The 19,711-nt window shown below is 42.5% G+C and overlaps 1 protein-coding gene across 1 annotated transcript in view; it reads left to right on the forward strand.

Annotated features, from left to right (window-relative positions):
* Window positions 1–12,703, forward strand: part of DNAJC10 (DnaJ heat shock protein family (Hsp40) member C10) — a 36,632-nt gene extending 23,929 nt beyond the window's left edge. Inside the window, exons 16-23 of the mRNA XM_054971232.1 lie at window positions 13–114; window positions 2,692–2,847; window positions 4,912–5,045; window positions 6,028–6,081; window positions 6,932–7,079; window positions 9,524–9,643; window positions 10,481–10,594; window positions 11,457–12,703. Coding sequence (XP_054827207.1) covers window positions 13–114; window positions 2,692–2,847; window positions 4,912–5,045; window positions 6,028–6,081; window positions 6,932–7,079; window positions 9,524–9,643; window positions 10,481–10,594; window positions 11,457–11,468 — 840 coding nt within the window. The 3' untranslated portion in view covers window positions 11,469–12,703. The remainder of the gene's footprint in view (window positions 1–12; window positions 115–2,691; window positions 2,848–4,911; window positions 5,046–6,027; window positions 6,082–6,931; window positions 7,080–9,523; window positions 9,644–10,480; window positions 10,595–11,456) is intronic.
* Window positions 12,704–19,711: the final 7,008 nt, after the last annotated feature.

The following is a 19,711-nucleotide window of genomic DNA, read 5'->3' on the forward strand; positions in this document are numbered from 1 at the left end:
GTGATTTCATAGCACAACATTAGAGCGTACCCAACAACGGTGGTGTTCAACCAGTCAGACACTCATGAATACGAAGGACACCATTCTGCTGAACAGATTTTGGAGTTTATTGAGGTAACTGTACCAGATAGTCAAAAGTCCTGCCTTTCTTTGTGGCTCCAGCAGGTTTACCCTTCCAAACTTTAAAAGATAAAAAGTAAAACAAAACTCCAGGTAACTTGCCTCCCGTTCACAAAATGCCTTCAGCCCACATTGGTGTAGTGGTTAAGAGCGCGGGACTCTAATCTGGAGAGCCGGGATTGATTCCCCACTCCTCCACTTGAAGCCAGCTGGGTGACCTTGACTAAATAAAGGTGGTCAAAAGACCATCGGGGAAGGAAAATTCCACAATACTATAGGTGACCTTGGGCTAGTCAGGGCTCTCTGGAGCTCTCTCAGCCCCACCCACCTCACGGTGTTTTGTTGTGGGGATAATAATAGCATACTTTGTAATCCGCTCTGAGTGGGCATTAAGTTGTCCTGAAGGGTGGTATATAAATCGAATGTTGTTGTTGTTGTTGTTGTTGTTGTTATTACATCCCCTTGACAAATAAAACAGCCTTGCGTTGCCTCCTAAACACCTCAAGAGACAGTGTATACACACGCGCGCGCGCGCGCACACACACGCACACACACCTGCATCTCCACAGAGTAGTAGCTGTGATGGAAAAGGCACGGGCTTTGGCTGATGCTAGGCTGACTACCCTAGGCGGGAGAACAGCTAGCAGGTAGCAGCCTGGGGATCACAGCCGGCAGTCCTTCAGGTATGTGCAACGGTCCTTCAGATATGTTTGTTTCTTTTATTTCATTACATTTCTAGTCCCCGCGAAAGGACTCGGGGCTGACTACATCCGTTAAAACATAATCACAATATAACAAAAGATTTACAAATCATAAAAGCATATTAAAATCACTATTTACATATAAATAATTAAAAGATATCAAGAGGGCGGCAACCACAGTCTAACTTATCTTCGCTCACTAAAACAGAAGTCTAAAACAGAATGGTGGTAACACATCTTGGGGGGGGGGGTGGATTTAAGCATTCATCGACTCCTTCCCCCCCCCCCCGCCCCATGTGGCCAGCGGAGGCTAGACTCGGCCTCATCCATACACCTGGTGGAATATCTCTGTCTTACAGGCCCAGCGAAGGGACAACAGGTTCCGCCGGGCTCTGGTTTCAAGAGACAGAGTTCCACCAGGCTGGAGCCAGGACCGAAAAGGCCCTGGCTCTGGTCAAGGCCAGGTGGGCCTTCCTGGGGCCAGGGACCACCAATAGCTGTTTATCTGATGATCGTTTCTGGGCCTGAAATGCTTTAAATATCATAACCAGCCCTCTGAAACAAACTGGCAGCCATTGTAGCTGTTTTAAAATAGGTAAGATATATTCCTCTTGCCTACCCCCAACAGTAAACTCGGCGCAGTATTCTGAACCAGCTGCAGTTTCTGGGTTGTTTTCAAGTACAGTTTTGTGAGTTCGCCGACATTATACAGGAGTTGGTTCCAAATTAAGTTAAATAATACTGTAACCTGATTTCCTTAAATAAGAAAGTTTGGTGTAGGGGTTAAGTTTGGTGTAGTGGTTAAGAGCATGGGATTCTAATCTGGAGAGCCGGGTTTGATTGAAGCCAGCTGGGTGACCTTGGGTCTCTCAGAGCTCTCTCAGGCCCACCCTCCTGACAGAAGGGTGTTTGTTGTTGTGGGGATAATAATAACATACTTTGTAAACCGCTCTGAGTGGGTGTTAAGTCATCCTGAAAGGCGGTATATAAATCAAATGTTGTTGTTGTTAAGATGATGTGACCTTAAAGTGTTTCCCAGCCAGGGTTCCATGGAAACCCTGGAGTTTCATGGGACATTGCCAAGGATTCTGCAAGAAGTCAGTCAAGAAGTCAGCATTTGTGCAAAAATAAACAAGTCGAAATATCGACCTTGTATGTGAACTTTATTTTGATTTGATACTTGAAAAAAATAGATTATACAAAAAAGTCAGGAAAAACACTTCATATTTTTCCTTATGATATAGGCTGACACACACAAACACATACAGCAGTTCTTTATAAATACATTTTCTTGACAAAAATTAGCAGTAATTGAATTGCACCCCTCCGCCACGAATGTTTTCTGGCCTGTATACATTTTCATAGGTGCGGATCCTAGGGATTTGAAAAATTAATTTAGGGGTTCCTTCATGGGAAAACAGTGCCTTAGGCTGTGCTTATCAAATGGATGCAGTGTGTTTTAAGATTTGGTATGTTGTTAGCTTTCCTTCTCATTCTTATTAAGCACCATAAATATTTCACTTACTGGGTGGGGGGTGTTCAGTTTTGCCTAATAACAACAACAACAAAAAACAACATTCTATTTATATACTGCGCTTCAGGACAACTTAACACCCACTCAGAGCGGTTTACAAGATATGTTATTTTTATCCTCACAACAAACACCCTGTGAGGTGGGTGCAGCTGAGAGACCTGTGACTAGCCCAAGGTCACCCAGCTGGCTTCAAGCGGAGGAGTGGGGAATCAAACCCGGCTCTCCAGATTAGAGTCCCGCACTCTTAACCACTACACCAAACTGGCTCTCAAACTGTACCATTGAGCAAGCTTGTACACTTGAATGGAGATTTCATCTAACCTTCTCCGTTCTCAGGATCTCATGAACCCATCAGTAGTTTCTCTAACACCGGAGACCTTCAGTGAGCTCGTGAAGAAGAGGAAGAACAGCGATATCTGGATGGTTGATTTCTATGCTCCGTGGTGTGGTCCCTGCCAAGCTTTAATGCCGGAATGGAAGAGGATGGCCAGGGTAAAAAACAGTCACAAACCTCTTTTCGTTCCTCAGTTTAAATATAAGATGAAGAACTTGGGGACTTTTCTCCTTTCTATGGAGATTTCTACTCTTTCATCTCATAGTGGCTGATTCCGCACACGTTGGATAATGCACTTCCAATCCTCTTTATAGATCATTTGGAACGGATTTTTTTGTGTGCGGAACAAAAAATCCACCTCAAACCATTGATAAAGTGCATTGAAAGTGCATTATCCAACGTGTGCGGAATCAGCCAGTGTCACATACCCACAGAAACACCCCACGGGGGTACACAAAGAGTTTCCAGACACGTGTGCTTTTTTTGCTCTCCCGCCTCCAAAAAGCTTTGGCTGTGTATGAGTTTCTCTTCCCCATTTGTGCATTTATTTAGAACAGTTGTTCGGGAAAGTTCTACACAAATTGCTATTGTCCACTTGCAAAAGCTTCAAAGAGCAGCACTGAAACAGAGAAGCATTCTATCTCTCAAAATTCCTTTAGTACAAAGGTTTAAAATTCCTTGTGAATATCATGCCTACGGCGAAGAGACTTCTCAGGCTTTGTATGGGGTGGGAGGCGGGGGAGTCCCTGTTTCAGCCTTGCCGCTTTTGTGTACATTGTTGCTGTGCATCTAGCCGCATCACTTTTTTCTCCCCTGAGCAGCATGCACCCATTTTCTTTTAAAACCGATACAATTAAATCAGCTAGGATTTAATTATATCAGTGTCTCTGATCCTGATATAGGCTAGCTTCACAGACACTCCTATATTAGGAGCGTCTGTGATACTAGCCTATATCAGAGGAATTGCGCCGTGTCGTAAATTGGACTTGGCAGCTTGTCGCAGCATCTTTAACTGACCTGGAGTAGTTACTGTTATCTATTTTAAAATTGTACAGAAATGGACCGTGGCAATCTTACTCTTCTGAGTTTATTCTAAAATGTAAGAATCACTTCGTTTCTTTTTTCAGTTGTGCTGTGCTCCGTTTAAATTCCCATCTCTAAATGATACTTTGTGTAAGATGTACTGGGGGGAATAATTGGGGGCAGGGGGCATATTGCCACATGCATTTTAAAATAGACAGATCCACCATTTGGGGTATCATGGCATGCAGTCCTCTGGTACGTGAACCGTCTATGCACCCAAATTAGAGTAGAGGGAGAAGCTTTGAGGAAACCTCGCCCCACAAGTTTTGAGATAGCTTTCTAAATTTCTCTCAAGTTTAAATAGCAGTTTGATGAAGGAAAGCTGGTAAAAGAACTGCTTAAAGCATGTGTGACCCAGAGAGAGGCAAATCCTGTGTGCTGTCTTATCTCATTACTGACTGTGTAGCTCTTTATTCAAGACCTTGATTTATCCACGCACACCTCAAGCCATTTTTCTGAATGGGATGTTAGAGCTCATATGTATTCATGAAGCTCAGATTGCTTGAACACATACGTGTTTCCCTCATGCATATAGATCCATTCCTTTCATTGGAATGAAAAGTGCACCTCTTTGAGAGATTCATCAGGGCTTTTTTTCTGGGAAAAGATGTGGTGGGACTCAGTGGTGGAAATCAGGACCGCACAATGATGTCACTTTGGGTTAGCTGGAACAAGGGGGGGGGGTTAAAGTTTAAATCGCCCTCAGCTAAAATGGTCACATGGCCAGTGACCATCTCCAGACAGAGGGAAGTTTAGATTGCACTCCACAGCATGGCTGGAGATCAGGGGGCGGGGCCACCGGCCATGTGACCATTTTCAAGAGATGCCGGAACTCCATTCCACCGTGTTCCAGCTGAAAAAAAGCCCTGCATATGTTCATTTAAAGAAGCACTAGGTTGAATCCAGTAATCTCTCAACAGAAGGCAGCGAGAGGTACAGATCTCCTTGCCACCCGCTAGCAGTTCCACAACCAGCCGATCCTGTGACCCTAGGAATCACATTTCCTGGGGTCAGCAAGGACATCTGGGAAAGATCACAGACCGCTGGATCCAACTCATTGCTATCGGCGTTAAGATGGCGGGAATTTTTTTGCAGTCATTTTTACAACTCAAGCTGCGTGGTTGTTCGTCTCTTTTCAGTTGCTGAATGGCATCATCTCAGTGGGCAGCGTGGACTGTCAAAAATACTTCTTTCTCTGCCAACAAGAAAACGTTCAAGGCTATCCTGAAATAAAACTCTTCCCCCAAAAATCAGTTTCCTCTCAACAGCACTAGTGAGTAATGCAACACGGGGTTTGTATTCTTGGCTTGAAAATATATTTGGTGAAAGCTATCAGAGGTGTGGTCAGCAAGCTAAAACAGTTCACTCAGAGAAGATATAGGTTGGACATGGTCATTTAAATTGCAGTCGTAAACAAAACTTCGTCCTTTTAAGCCTCTTGACCGGTGGATTTGGAAGGGTATCACTCCGCTTCTGTTTGCACTCAGGTGGATAGAGGTGTTTGTAGGAAAAAATTCGAGCCCAGTAGCAACTTATAGAAAACCTTGTGATATATTTGTATTTTGTAGTTGTACCGGGATACTTTTGAGGCCCTTGCATATTCTATACGCTGCTTCGCAGGGGTAATTGAATGGCAGCTAATGACTATTTTCATCTCGGAGGGAAAAAATAAAGGCTGTCCATTGTCGTTCCAGGAACCGCGTTCCTAATTTACCCAACATCCTTTAAAAAGAAAAGTGTAATTAGTTGGTCGCCGCAGTGTATTATTCTTTTTCACAGCATTATTCCTATAGAGAAATTTAATATAATAATAATAATATTTTATTTATATACTGCCCTTCAAGACAACTTAATGCCACACTCAGGACAATTTACAAAGTGTGTTATTATTATCCTCACGGCAATCACCCTGTGAGGTGGGTGGGGCTGAGAGAGCTGTGCCTGACCCAAGGCCACCCAGCTGGCTTCAAGCAGAGGAGTGGGGAATCAAACCCAGTTCTCCAGATTAGAGTCCTGCCGCTCTTAACCACAACACCAAACTGGCTCTCTGTTGAAAATCTCCCACTAGAACTGAAAATCCAGGTGATTTTCTGCTTCTTCAAGAAAGATCTTCCTGAATGAACAAGTAGGAATCCAGTATCCAGCTCATCTTTCCTGAACAAAATCCAGAGCAGTGCTGATCTAGTGTTTTGTATGTGTAACTGAAACTTGCATTCGCTCTATGTTAAGCTTTGATTTTTATGCTTTTCTTACAGCAGCTACAATGGCTGGCACAGAGATGCTTATTCTTTGAAAAGATGGGCACTGGGGTGAGTTACAATATCAAGGTTTTATTGACAAGAAGTTCTCTTCGAACAAGAGCAAGATTCAGGTCCAGTAACACCTTAGAGACCAACTAGATTTCCAGGGTGTGAGCTTTGGAGAGTCAAAGCTCGCTTTGTCAGACATAGCTTTGACTCTCAAAAGCTCACATCCTGGAAATCTAGTTGGTCTCTAAGATGCTACTGGACCCGAATCCTGCTCTTCTACTACAGACTAGCACGGCTACCTATCTGAAACTATCCTCTTCGAATAAGTTACTAGTTTGAATCCAGTGACTCCTCTGAAGAAAGACTTAGCAGAAAGTTGGAGCAAACCCACTTTTTGTATTTTTGTGACAGCAACTTGCTTAGGACAAGTCAAAAAACGGTGGTAAAAAAACTACATATAGCAGAAAGTCTGAGCAATCATAGTTTTATTTGGTGTCATACATACATTTCACATCACACTTTCTACTACAGAGATACTCCCCCTTACTTAAATAGTCTCAATTGTATTTGAACTTTTTTGGACAGGGGCTTAGAAAAATTGCTTTCCACTCCTGATTAATTTTTTAAAGGTTGAAGTTTTGAAGTCCAGGCAGAAATGTGACATTGTTGAATTGTTGGCTGCATATTATCTCTTAATCCTTGGTTAGGGGAGTAAATTTCAAAGCTGACAGTCTAAATTATTATAAACTCAAGACTAATATAATTCTGGAAGTATTTTTGAGTTGCTTCAAGAGAATGAGAACAGCTTGCATTTGACCTTGGGTAGCTGAAATTAGTAATTGTTATTTATGAATCACTGGCGGGGGAGAGGTACTCAGCTGAATTCTTACGGTCTTTGTTTTCTCTTTAGATATTTGCCTCGAGCATCTCTGGATCTGACACCTCAGAGTTTCACGGACAAAGTCCTGAATGGAAAAGATCACTGGGTCGTTGACTTTTATGCTCCTTGGTGTGGCCCTTGCCAAAACTTTGCTCTGGAATTCGAGATCTTAGCTAGGGTGAGTATATAATCATCCGGCAAGAGCAAATTGTTTAGTGCATGTGACAAACATCAGCCTTGGAACCAGATCCAAAACCTGATCCCACAGTAAAATAAATAAGCTTGTCTACCCATTCTCCATCACGTTCACGCTTCCAAAGCCCGATCAGTTGCCAAGTTGCAGTGAAGCTACAGGATTCTTTAAAACCTTCAACTTTTCCTGACTCCGGACCTTGCCTCACCATCCTGCAGCTTCTGATTGATCGATTGATTACATTTGTAGCCTGCACTCCCCACGAACAGGCTCAGAGCAGATAACATCAAAAATTACATTTACATTAAAATTGTTCTTTCATCATTTGTGCAAAGAGGCATGAAGAATAGTACCCTTGCCCTCTGCACATACAGTCCTTCTAAAGGGCAAAAATGGTGGCTCTATAGGGACCCATGACCAGCGGGTGGGGTTTGGCAACCCGTGGGTTAAAGAATACTGCTTTAAAGGAACCAAACTGTTGTATGGTAGTCCGGGATGCATTCCCTTGGCTTTTCCTAAAAAGGACAGAAGAAGGAACGTGGGTTCCTGTGGGACAGCAGGTTTCTATCAGCAACCATAAGGAGCCATGGCTCTGCCGACACACATAAAGAGAGCGTGCATTCTTTCCTTTCAAGCTCCTTTGATCCAATGATCTTGAGCAGTGGATACGGAATCTTTATTTCTTTAAGGAAAATATGGAGGAGAAATACTTGGCCAAAGCCAGCGTGATCCTTGGGTCTCTATCCACCAGCAAATAAGGGACTATATTGTCTTTTGGTACGATAGGGGGTAATTTATTTAAGATAGGAGTAATCCACAGTTCACGATAAGAATTGTAACGAGAGCATTCCAGAATTATGGGGGGCAAAGAATCGACTTTTTCCATGTCACATTTCCAAAGTCTGTCCAAATAGGGTATATTATGGTATCTCCCATGTAAAACTGCAGAAGGAGCAGCATTCAGACGTGCGAACATAAATGCTCTGCAATAGCTGTTAAAAGAGTTTAATGGAGGCTGGGATTGTTGGAGATGGAAGAATGCCAAAGAACTGGGTTGAGCACATTCCGAGCACGCATAACTGAGCTAGAGTAATCTAGATCTTTTATTCGTTTCTTATTGGTTGATAATGATTCACTCTTCCCAAGGCTCAGTATATCATCCTTTACTAACCCGAGGCTAAATAGTTTCTTATCTATTTTTTGCATCCAACGGGAGTTGTATTGGTCTTGATTTAGCTCGTAAAAAGACGTTTAACCTGTGTTTGAAAGCATGCAACCATGCTTTGGCTTCAATAGAGCCCTGACCCAGTTCTAATCTTAAATCTATCACAGCTATACATTGTGGTGTTCCTGTGATGTGTCACAGAAAACGGCAAAGTGGATAATCTAAATTCTCGTTGACTTGACAAATCCATACTGAAACACCATAAAGGAGTTGTGGAATGACTTTCGTATTAAATACATGGAAACCTCCTAGGATGTATTTGCCTCCCTTGGGAAAAAAGAAGCGGTCGGTCACTGATACCAAAAGTTTAATTTTCTTTGTGACAAATTTAAAATGAGATTGCCAGTTAAGGTGGGAGCCAAAGACCACCCCCAGGTATGGGAATTTGGAGCGTTGTTCTAATTGGACACCATCAGTTCTCCAGACTGAGGGGGCTGCATGCATTCCGGAATAGCTGGGAAGAACAGATTACAAGCTTGTTAATCAGTGAGTTTTTCCAGGAAGCAGTGATCCCCAGCAGAAGTTGTACAGTAGCAAAGATCCCTTGCAGGATTCCTTGCAATAACAAAGATCCCTTGAAAATTTTGAAGGTTTCACCCAGAAGGCACTTGGCTAGAGGAACCGGATCCTGTGGAGGCCTTCATGCCAGAACTATTTTGTTTTGTTTGTTTCAGGGTGGGAAAAGAAGGATGCTTTTTCCTTCTCATTTCTCAGTTTTGAAACGGCTTGGGAAATTAAGAGGAACTGAGACGGGAGATGGAGGGGTGTGCAGCCTGAAAATAGTCAAGGAAAAACATTTGGAAACACCCAAAACCCGAAGTGGCAAGCCGCCTGCCAGCTGATACTTTAAAGGGACCTGCCGCTTGCGAGTGGCAGGAAAGGGTCCCTTTAAAGTTGCCCCGAAGCTTCCCGAAGCAACCCAAATGCTTCGTGGAAGCTTTGATTCAGGATTCCCGAATCGGGGCCACCACGCTGGCCCCGATTCGGGAATCCCAAATTTTTACAAATACGGTCCGATTCGGGTATTTTACCCGAATTGGACACCGGAAGCGCACACCCCTAAGATGGACCTCTTTGTGCACGCTACTTTTTCCTCTGTTTCTTGCTTTGTTCCAAGCACAAGCAGTTTACTGGCAAATTGATGCCAACTCTTTTTTTGAGCAGCCGACCTTAATGCCTGTCTGCCTCTCTTTCTTTCTTTAAGACCGTCAAAGGAAAGGTGAAAGCTGGAAAAGTGGACTGCCAAGCGTATGGTCAGACTTGTCAATCTGCTGGCATCCAAGCTTATCCAACGGTTAAGTTTTATCCTTATCAAGGAACAAAGGTAAGGAGGTGGAGAAAGCATATTGTCAACCAGTTGGCAGGCAGTACCACCAGAGCTCTTTGTTTGCTGTTTTCTCTAGTTTCCTTCCATAAATACTGATAGGCAACCTTGTGCCACTGCACAGGACTCCAAGACAGAGTTCTAACTTTAAAAGCAAAAGACATTGCTGATATGTGACATTTCTGCCGTGCAAAACCTCCTTGTTTTTGCATTGTGGATCAGATACTCGAATAAGCTTCTCCCCCTACTGCCATGACACAATTCAAGACTGTGTCAAGAGATTTCCTTATTTGGGCATTTCTCTTTCTCCCTCCAAAGGGAAGCAATAGATAACCACCATCAGTTTAATTCACCTTATTTGCATGGGAACAGCTTGTCTGTTGGAGCCAAGAAGGCTCTTGAGCACATGGGGTATGGGTCTGCGGTAGAACATCTGTTTGACATGCAGGAAATCTCAGATTCCGTCTCCAGCATCTCTAGTTGTTGAAATGCTGAAGTAGCAGGTGATGTGAAAGACGTGTACTGAGAGCTGCTACAATCACAGTAGACAATATTGACTCTGATAAGGCTTTGATCAGTGTAGGACAGCCTGGGCTGATGATCGTGTCTGTGCTTTACAGTACCAAGTACCTGCATATAATTTTAACCCAAAGCACATGAATAGAGTTAACTTGAAGTAGACTTCATTGAGAGAGAGTTTTTAGGTACATGACAAGTATGAGACTTTGTAAGTGCGTATCTGAATAGCAACGTTTTGCCGTATAAGGGTGCATTTAAGCCAAAAATGGATCAACTTTCCCTGATGTGTGTGTCCCTGCATGTGTATTTTTTTTAAAGAAAAATGCTTTTGGAGAACACATAGACAGCCAAGATGTGAAAGTCATAGCTGATCTACTGCTGGACAAAATTGAAGATATTAAAAATAAGAGGAAAAAGGCCTCCAGAAGCAAGGTAGGCAATGTGGTGTGTCAGCTATTAACTTGAATACTCCTGACATTTTTGTCCTGTGCTGGATGTGTATATCCAGGGCTTTTTTCAGCTGGAACGTGGTGGAATGGAGTTCCGGAACCTCTTGAAAATGGTCACATGGCCGGTGGCCCTGCCCCCTGATCTCCAGACAGAGGGGAGTTTAGATTGCCCTCCGTGCCGCTGGAGCGGCGCGGAGGGCAATCTAAACTCCCCTCTGTCTGGAGACCAGGGGGCGGGGCCACCAGCCATGTGACCATTTTCTCCAAGGGCAACCCACTGAGTTCCATCACCTCTTTTCCCAGAAAAAAAGCCCTGTGTATATCAATGTACAAAACAGCAAATTTGCTTTGGTAGCCTTCCTTTTATGTTTGAATCCCTTGACACTTGATTATTTGAGATAACTTAAACACCTGGTGTAATGATGAGGGAGAGTTTTAAATGGAACCACTGAACTATTGCATAGCAGTTCAGCAAAAAATCCCAATTCTGACTTCATATTACGAAGGATATGGTAATACTGCAAGCAAGTCCCACCATCTTGGTATTATCATAGTAGGGAAAAGTTGTTTTTGAGGGTTTGGTTTTTTTACCATCTTTCCCCCCAAAGTGTAAAGAACCTTTGAGACAATACAGATTTCTCTACTGTCGGTCTAGCATAACGGGCAACGTCTTTTGGGGGAAACGCATTTACTGTTCCGCCCGCACACACGGTTAGAACATGAATATGTGTCAATATTTTTCTAGCAAGATCTTATTTCAAATGCTGTTTCCTGCTATTTCCTACATCGGTCACTAATTCTTTTCTGTAATCTCTCCTCCCCACCCCCATCTCTCCAACAACCAGGATGAACTCTGAATGACGGAGTAAATTCCAAGCCTACCAGAGCTGTGGCTACAAGATTCTATTAGTTCATGTTCCTGGCAGAGGAAGAGAGATCCACCCCACAGGGATTCATTCCTGGATGCTTAGTTTCTCTCAGCAAATGCTGTCAGACTTTTGTTCTCAAACATCCAAAGTGTCCGTTCCTTACGGAAGGATAAGTTGGCTCCATAACAAGCGTTTCATCTGGAATGACTGCAACGACTTCGTGCTGCTCATACGGAGGATCTAGGCACCCCCTTGCACTCCACCGTTTTTTGCATTGTTTTTCCATCTTTTTTTCAAACGTTATCGGGGACTGTTTTCAGTTGCCACAGTAGTCGATTGATCCCAGATCTACTGTCCCTTTAAGTTCTCTTTTGAGAGAGAGAGAGAGAGAGACGCTTCCTAGTTTCCCTTTGGGTGCCCCAGTGTTTCTAAATGGATTCTGTGCCTGAGCAGGGGAGAACAGGTGGCCTTAATTACTCCTTTTATCTCCTTACATCAAATCATCAGATACAATTCAAACATAAATGATGCTCATAATTATACAAATAGGATGTTGCTGTCGTGAAAAATAAGACTATTAATTTTCTGGGCTGATGGAACGGGCTTAATTTTTTTTTCCACTACAGTTGTTATCATAATTGCTCCGTTATGGTCATTAAAAAATGAATGAACAATCACAACTTCAGCGAAGGATGGAAGGAGTCATAAAAGAAACCCGCCCTGCCCTGATCAGTCATCCATTCGTTAATGCTTGGGCACTTATTTCTGAGCAGCAGAACCGGCAGGGAAGACAGTTGTGGGAGAAGCACACAATTAGCTGCATGGAGCTGTCTATGGAGTCAGCGTAATATTAGGATATTGCCCTTGGGGGTGGGCACTGCCAGATTTTTAAGGGGGAAATATAACACTAATAAGTGGCAGGTGGAGTCCCCGTTTCAATTCTGCTTGCAGCTCAATGCAGAAAAAGAATCCTTCGGTAGTGCAAAACTTGGATCTGTCCACAAGACTTTGGCAGCCGCTGTGACTATATGCTGTCTGCACTACCCTGGAGGCTTTTGTTCGAAGACTTGGTCTGTTGCAAGAATACTGTAGGACTTCGGCCTTCTAAACGTTTCTCTGCAAAACTGTCTTTTCTGCGCTACGAAGGAATACTGTTTCCACCTATGAAAAGGCCGGTGGATGGACTATGTAGCAATTTAGAAAAACAAAGCTGCATTTTTTAAAAAAACTGGGATGGGGGGTGGGAGGGAGAATGATCTGATCAACATTTTTTACCTCAATATTGTAGTTTGTGAATAATTGTTCTCTTTGTGCGAGACTCACTGGGTAAAACATGCCTTAACCATTGACACACCTGTCCTCTGGAAAGCTGCTTCTGCCATTTCGAAGGGTCTGTGTACCTGATGTGTTCAGTGCGCAGTGGCTAAAGGAAAAGCCTTGCCTGTGTTGGCTCTGAGCTCATGGTGTTTCTGGCACATTGCTGCAAACGTATTTTAAAAATGAACCCCAAATTTGCAATTATATGCAAAGCCAGCAGGTGGCAGCATAAGGCTAGCTTGTTGCAGAAGGAACAAGAGGCAATATGCTTGAAACTACATAGGAAGTTACTTTTATTTTACTGTTCCAAAGGCCTGTGTTTAAACTGCATTGTATTTTCAAAACTATGGAGTGGAGGGATTTATAAGATTTCTTTATTTTTTTTTTAAGGGTAAGGAATCCTTAGGACTCCAAAATGGCTATAAGAATAAGCCAAACACACCTATTCTCAATGCACCTAGTTGAAGTAAAATAGTAAAAAGTCCAGTAGCACCTTTAAGACTAACCAACTTTATTGAGGCATAAGCTTTCAAGAACCACAGCTCTCTTCGTCAGATGCTGACGAAGAGAGCTGTAGTTCTCGAAAGCTTATGCCTCAGTATAGTTGGTTAGTCTTAAAGGTGCTACTGGACTTTTTACTATTTTGCAACTGCTAACTAACACAGTTAACTCCTCCAGTTGAAGTAAGCAGCCGATATTTTGTCCCAAGGCAGAAATAAAAACAAGAATCCCCCCGCAGCAACACAGTCATCCACAGTGTGACCACAATACACATGCCAGTTGTGATTCAAAAACACACAAATGGATAATTGAATCCAACCCACAGCTTCCAAAAGTAAAGATAAAGGTATTTATATCACCATTCTCATGATGTGCTATAAAGTGACATGTGCAACAAACCAGAATAATGTGTTTCACATGTCATGAGAATGATGATATAAATACCCTTTACTTTCAGAAGCTGTGGGTTGGATTGAATTATCTATTTGTATCAAGAGTGTTTTTGAATCACAAGTGGTATGTGTATTGTGATCACACTGTGGATGGTTGTGTCGCTACGGGGGATTCTTGTTTTTGTTCGGATCTGGCTACCATGGCTGGCTTTTTTTCTTTTGCCAAGGCAGAAATGCGCAAGTGATGTACATATCACACATTCGCATCCCTCTGAGTTGCAACGTCATAGTTATCTGTTGGCTCAGGGCTTTTTTTCAGATGCAACGCCAAGGAACGGAGTTCCAGCACCTCTTGAAAATGGTCACATGGCCGGTGGCCCCGCCCCCTGATCTCCAGACAGAGGGGAGTTTAGATTGCCCTCCACACCAAGTGGCACGGAGGGCAATCTAAACTCCCCTCTGTCTGGAGATTAAGGGGTGGGGCCACCGGCCATGTGACCATTTTTGCCTAGAGTGATTTAAACTTTAAAAAAACTTCCCCCTTGTTCCAGTTGACCCAAAGTGATGTCATTGTGCAGTCCTCAGTTCCACCACTGAGTTCTATCACCTCTTTTCCCAGAAAAAAAGCCCTGTGTTGGCATAAATGTACAGAATGGTCAGTGTGTGTCGCAGTAAACCACTTCTGCTTCAGTGGTGGGTGATGCAAGACATTTGTTTGAAGCTCGTGTTCCATCTCTAAGTTTCCCACATTTTTAAAATAGCATTGTAATGTGTAGATCGGGCTATTGCAGAATTTCAAGTGCCTTCTGAATTTCTAAACAGCAGTAGTGATCATTTTTGAAAGAGTTTGTAACCACTTGAGAAATTCTTGATGTAAATCTCTTCCACTCTCATAAGCAATGTCCTTGGTAGGTTGAAATCCATTTTTTTTCCTATATGAAAGCAACGTTTGCCCAAGTTTTAACATATTCTTGCAGGCTATTTACAGTGGACAGTTAATCAGGGTTTTTTTTTTTAAGGACAGAAACTTTCTCATTCACTGGGCTGGATACTGCACATTTCTGCTTATGCTAGAGCTCTTGTGCAAGTGGAAATTTAAGAAAAATACCATGATAGCAGCTAACACCAAGTCAACACTGCTTGTGAAAAATATTGTTCAACTAATTTCTGGGCATTTGAGTACTTAGCCAGGGAACCTACAACAAAGGGGGGACATTACAAGCAGTAGGTGTTGCACACAACCTCGTACAAATGGAACTGTGTTAAATCTGTTTAGGTTTCTCTTTGAGCATTGCTGAGTCCGAGCCTCTGTTCATATGGGACATAGATTATTTTGACAAGCAGCATGCAGAATTTAGCTGTGAACATCACTAGCCATTTTCTCTCCAAAGAGGAGAGCATACATGCATTCGTTTACATCACATTCTCCACTGTCTGAGTGGAATTCTAGGAGTTGGACTCTCTTCTGGCTTTCCTCATTAGCAGATAACAGAAACGCTTGACAAACACGATTAGGCTGTCGTACTTTTTGAGGGGGTATTGTGTAGGAGTGACCAATGTGTACGTTACGTCTTAGGGCAGTGCACTTCATACTTTTACAGTACGGTAATAAATGTTTCTCTCCAGTTAATAACCTTTTGACTCCCATGTTGCTGTGTTCAAGACCTTGACATTTTAGTTCTTCCTTTCTAGAAAAGGAACAACAGGCAGCAAAAAGAAAATGTGTTGGACGGCATCTAATTTTTTACAAGGACATAGTTAAGAGGCTAAGTCTGAAATCACTGGTCATGTGTGCTGTACCTTGGGAGCCAGGGAGGAGAATGGTGCTTTGGCTTTGAAATCCCCCATTGCGTAAACTGTTGAAGAAAAGAGTCACAGAGCCAATCTACAAGTGATGCCTAACACAGGTTGGACACTTGTCAGCTTCCCTCAAGTTTTGATGGGAAATGTAGGCATCCTGGTCTTGCAGCTTGGCTCTCCGACTGCTGTCCAATGGACTTTTCAACTGTCACTTGTCCAACATTCCACCAAGCTGCCTACATTTCCCATCAAAACTTGAGAAAAGCTGATGAATCCAACCTGTGTCATTAGTCACTTGTAGTTTGGCTCACAGAGAGAAGTTTGGTATTTGATGGAATAATTTCATGCCTTCTCAGAAAACTGACTCATCTCATTCCTGTAAGATGCTGGTTGAGAGTGGCTCGTTTGCCAAATATGAAATGCCACAGATTACGTCATAGTGCTCAATTGAATATAGTTAATGATTCCTTAAGGCTATTACATTTATGGGGTGGTAGAGTACGTAATGGTGGATTGTGACCCCATGGAATCCGGCCTAATTTTTTAAAATTTTATTTTACACAATTGATACCCCCCTTTCTGCCCTTATAAGGCCCACCAAGGTAGCTAACCAATTAAAACATACATAACATAATCACATCTTAAAAACCATTAAATCGTCAAGCATACCAGTAAAACAAAAAGCATACAATTAAAACAATTAACAAGAGCCAGTTTGGTGTAGTGGTTAAGAGCTGCAGGACTCTTAGAGAACCATGTTTGATTCCCCACTCCTCCACTTGAAGCCAGCTGGGTGACCTTGGGTCAGTCACGGCTCTCTCAGCCCCACCCACCTCACAGGGTGATTGTTGTGGGGATAATAACACACTTTGTAAACTGGTCTGAGTTGGTGTTAAGTTCTCCTGAAGGGCAGTATATAAATCAAATGTTATTAAAATCAGAACTAAAATACACTTAAAAAATCAAACAACAAAACATCGGACAGGATCACTGAGGAAACAGCAAACCAAACAAAGTATTTACCTGCTCACAGAAGATGGCAACAGAAGGTAACAGATGATTCTATGAGAAGGTTGTTCCAAAGTTCTGGTGCGAGGACTGAGAAGGCCCTCTGCTGGGTTACTACCTGCCTAATCTCAGAAGCATGGGACACCTGAAACAGAGCCTCTGAAGATGACCATAACGGTTGGGTAAGTTCACAGTTTTCCTCCCTTACAACTGTTATTAAATCAGCACTTGAAAAACTGAATATTTCTAATTAGAGGTTTTTAGTACTAAAGTTGCAGTTTCTACTGATTTAGTAATGGTAAAAGCTTACCAGCAGAACTTACGGCTAGGATCCAAAGAGGGAACAAGTGAGGAGGAAAAAAATAAAGCTTGCAGCAGAAGCATTTCTTTCCATTTATTTACAAGCAACCACAGCTCAAAAGACGGGCCACTTCTAAACTGAACACGTGTTTCCCCATATTTGGCAAGGGATAAGGGACAGCTTATAACTACAACTGGGGTGTTTTAATCTATACCAACTGCTAATGAAGACATTAGTTTGCCCAACTCTCCAAGTTATGCTGATTGGGATCAAAACAATGGATGTCACGGTGGCGCTTGTAATTAAGTTGGTATTGCTACAGAATGGTTACATCAATGGGGCCTGTTGTGGGTAGAGATGGACATGAACTGGGAAAAAAACCATGCAGTTCGTGGTTCGTCACATTTCACGAACCACAAACTTTCACAAACCTGCCCCTGTTTGGTTTGTGAAAACGTCACATCCAGGTCAGCAAATTGTCACTTCTGGGTCATCAGAAGGTCTGCAGGAAATCCATCCCCTGTTGCCTAGGAAACTGATTGGTCAGCGCCAGGCTGTCTGCAGTGATGAACCAAAAAATGAAGCAAACGAACCAGCCTAAAGTTCGTGGCAGTTTGTCAGAAAAGGGCTCTGACGAACCACTGGTTTGCGAACCACAAACCAGCCCGGTTTGTCACAAACATTGGTTTGTATTTTGGTTCATGCCCATCTCTAGTTGTGAGTAGATCATGGAATTGGCCTGCTCAAGCCTTTTTTTAAAAAAATACAATCATAGAATTTTACCTTATGCACCATACCCAAGAATAACCTGTATAATTCCTTCTGCAAAAAACCATAAAATGTATTGTCAACCATATACAACCAGCCAGCCATGCTTATTTTCTGTAACCTGCAAACTTAAAATTTAGCATTTTTGCTATAATACATGAAACGGCTAAAATAAGCCCTTGAAACATCTGTTCATGATGCAATAGACTGATGCAAATTACATGGTATGAGTACCACTAACCCACATTCTCCTAGCTATTGCGTAACATGCGGCTGTACTGGTGTTTCTTCGCCTCTTCCACAATTTTGTGACACTTACAGAAGGTATGGAAATAGCACATGTAATGCATTTGGAGAGGCATAATGCATCTTCTCATAATGTATAGTTCAGGTCTGAGTTGAGCTAAGCCTTATAATAGTTTTTTAGTATTTCAAGGTTCTGAACTCCCTCCCCTTTGCAAACTACACCCTCCACAGGCCCTGCCCAAAGTTTCCAGCAATTTTCCAAGCCAAAGTTGGCAACACTGCCTATCGCAGGGTTGAGGAGGGAAGACCTATGTTGTAAGCTGATTTCCACACACACATACACAGAGAAAGAGGGGAGAAAAGTGGGGTATAAAACATCTACAAACCAGTTCCAGTCTTTGCATTTTATCTGGGAGCTAGAAGACTGAAAGCCAGTTCAGATGCAAAGTGTGAACTGATGCATTCAAGTTATATATAAAATATATATACATACAGTTAGGGAACAATAAGCTGTATCATCAACCAAAAAGGAGACTGCACCCAAGAAATCAGAATAAGATTACGCTTGTAAAGGCAACCATGAAGGATCTAAAAAGGATCTTTAAGGATAAGGATGTGTTGCTGGGGTCTGAGACCAAGAAAATCCACACTATGGTATTCCCTGTCACTATTTATGGTTGTGAGAGTTGGACAGCGAAGAAAGCTAACTGGAAGAAAGTTGATTCATTTGAAATATGGTGCTGGAGGAGAGCCAAAAAGACAAATAAGTGGATTCTAGATCAAATCAAGCCTGAATTCTCCCAAGAAGCTAAAATGACAAGACTGATGCTATCACACTTTGGTCATGTCATGAGAAGACCAGACTCTACGCTAAGAGAAGTGGAAGGTAATAGGAAAAGAGGAAGATCCAACATGAGATGGCTTGACTCAGTAAAGGAGGCCACGTACTCCTGTTTGCAAGATCTGAGCAAGGCTGTTAATGATTGGACATTTTGAAAGTTGTTCGTTCATAGGGTCGCCACAAGTCAGAAGTGACTTCACAGTATATAACACGCATGCACACACACGTTTTGAAGACCAATTAGACTTCAAAACTAGGATTGTCATGCACACTCACAATGATAACAGAACTGATTCCAGCTTAATAACCACAAAGTATGCACACCAGGAATAGATTTCCATTTTTTTCCACTGGAGGCACAAAATAACATTTGATTTATATTACAACATTTGATTTATATACCGCCCTTCAGGATGACTTAACACCCACTCAGAGCGGTTTACAAAGTATGTTGTTGTTATCCTCACAACAAAACACCCTGTGAGGTGGGTGGGGCTGAGAGAGCTCTGAGAGAGCTGTGACCGACCCAAGGTCACCCAGCTGGCTTCAAGTGGAGGAGTGAGGAATCAAACCCGGCTCTCCAGATTAGAGTCCCATGCTCTTAACCACTACACCAAACTGGCTCTCCGCAATCACATGTCTTGTCAGAAATATTCTGGAATGGAGAAGGAAGAATATTTTAAGGTATATCTTTGAATGAAGCAAGGCAAGTTTGAGCCTTTTGCTCAATAACTCTGCACTTGTCATAAAAAGTATTTTTCAAGGCAAAGCTCATCTGCAGCAGGAATGAATATGATCCTGTCTGCAAGAGATATTCCAGCCAAAAAGAACACAAGGTTTGCCTTCTGTGTGAGAACAAAATTCTCTCGAAAACCAAACTCCTGAGGCAAATGCATTGCTGAAGACAGCCATCTGATAACGCTGCCAGGAAAAACATTTTTTTTCCAAACAAACTTTTATTAAAAATTCAACCCTATACAAAAGAGAGGTAAATACTTATGCACATAAATGTAGTACGGTAGTTATTAATTCCAAGACAAAATACCAAAATTTGCTA

Source organism: Eublepharis macularius, chromosome 2 (genome assembly GCF_028583425.1).
Source record: "Eublepharis macularius isolate TG4126 chromosome 2, MPM_Emac_v1.0, whole genome shotgun sequence".
NCBI lineage: Eukaryota > Metazoa > Chordata > Lepidosauria > Squamata > Eublepharidae > Eublepharis > Eublepharis macularius.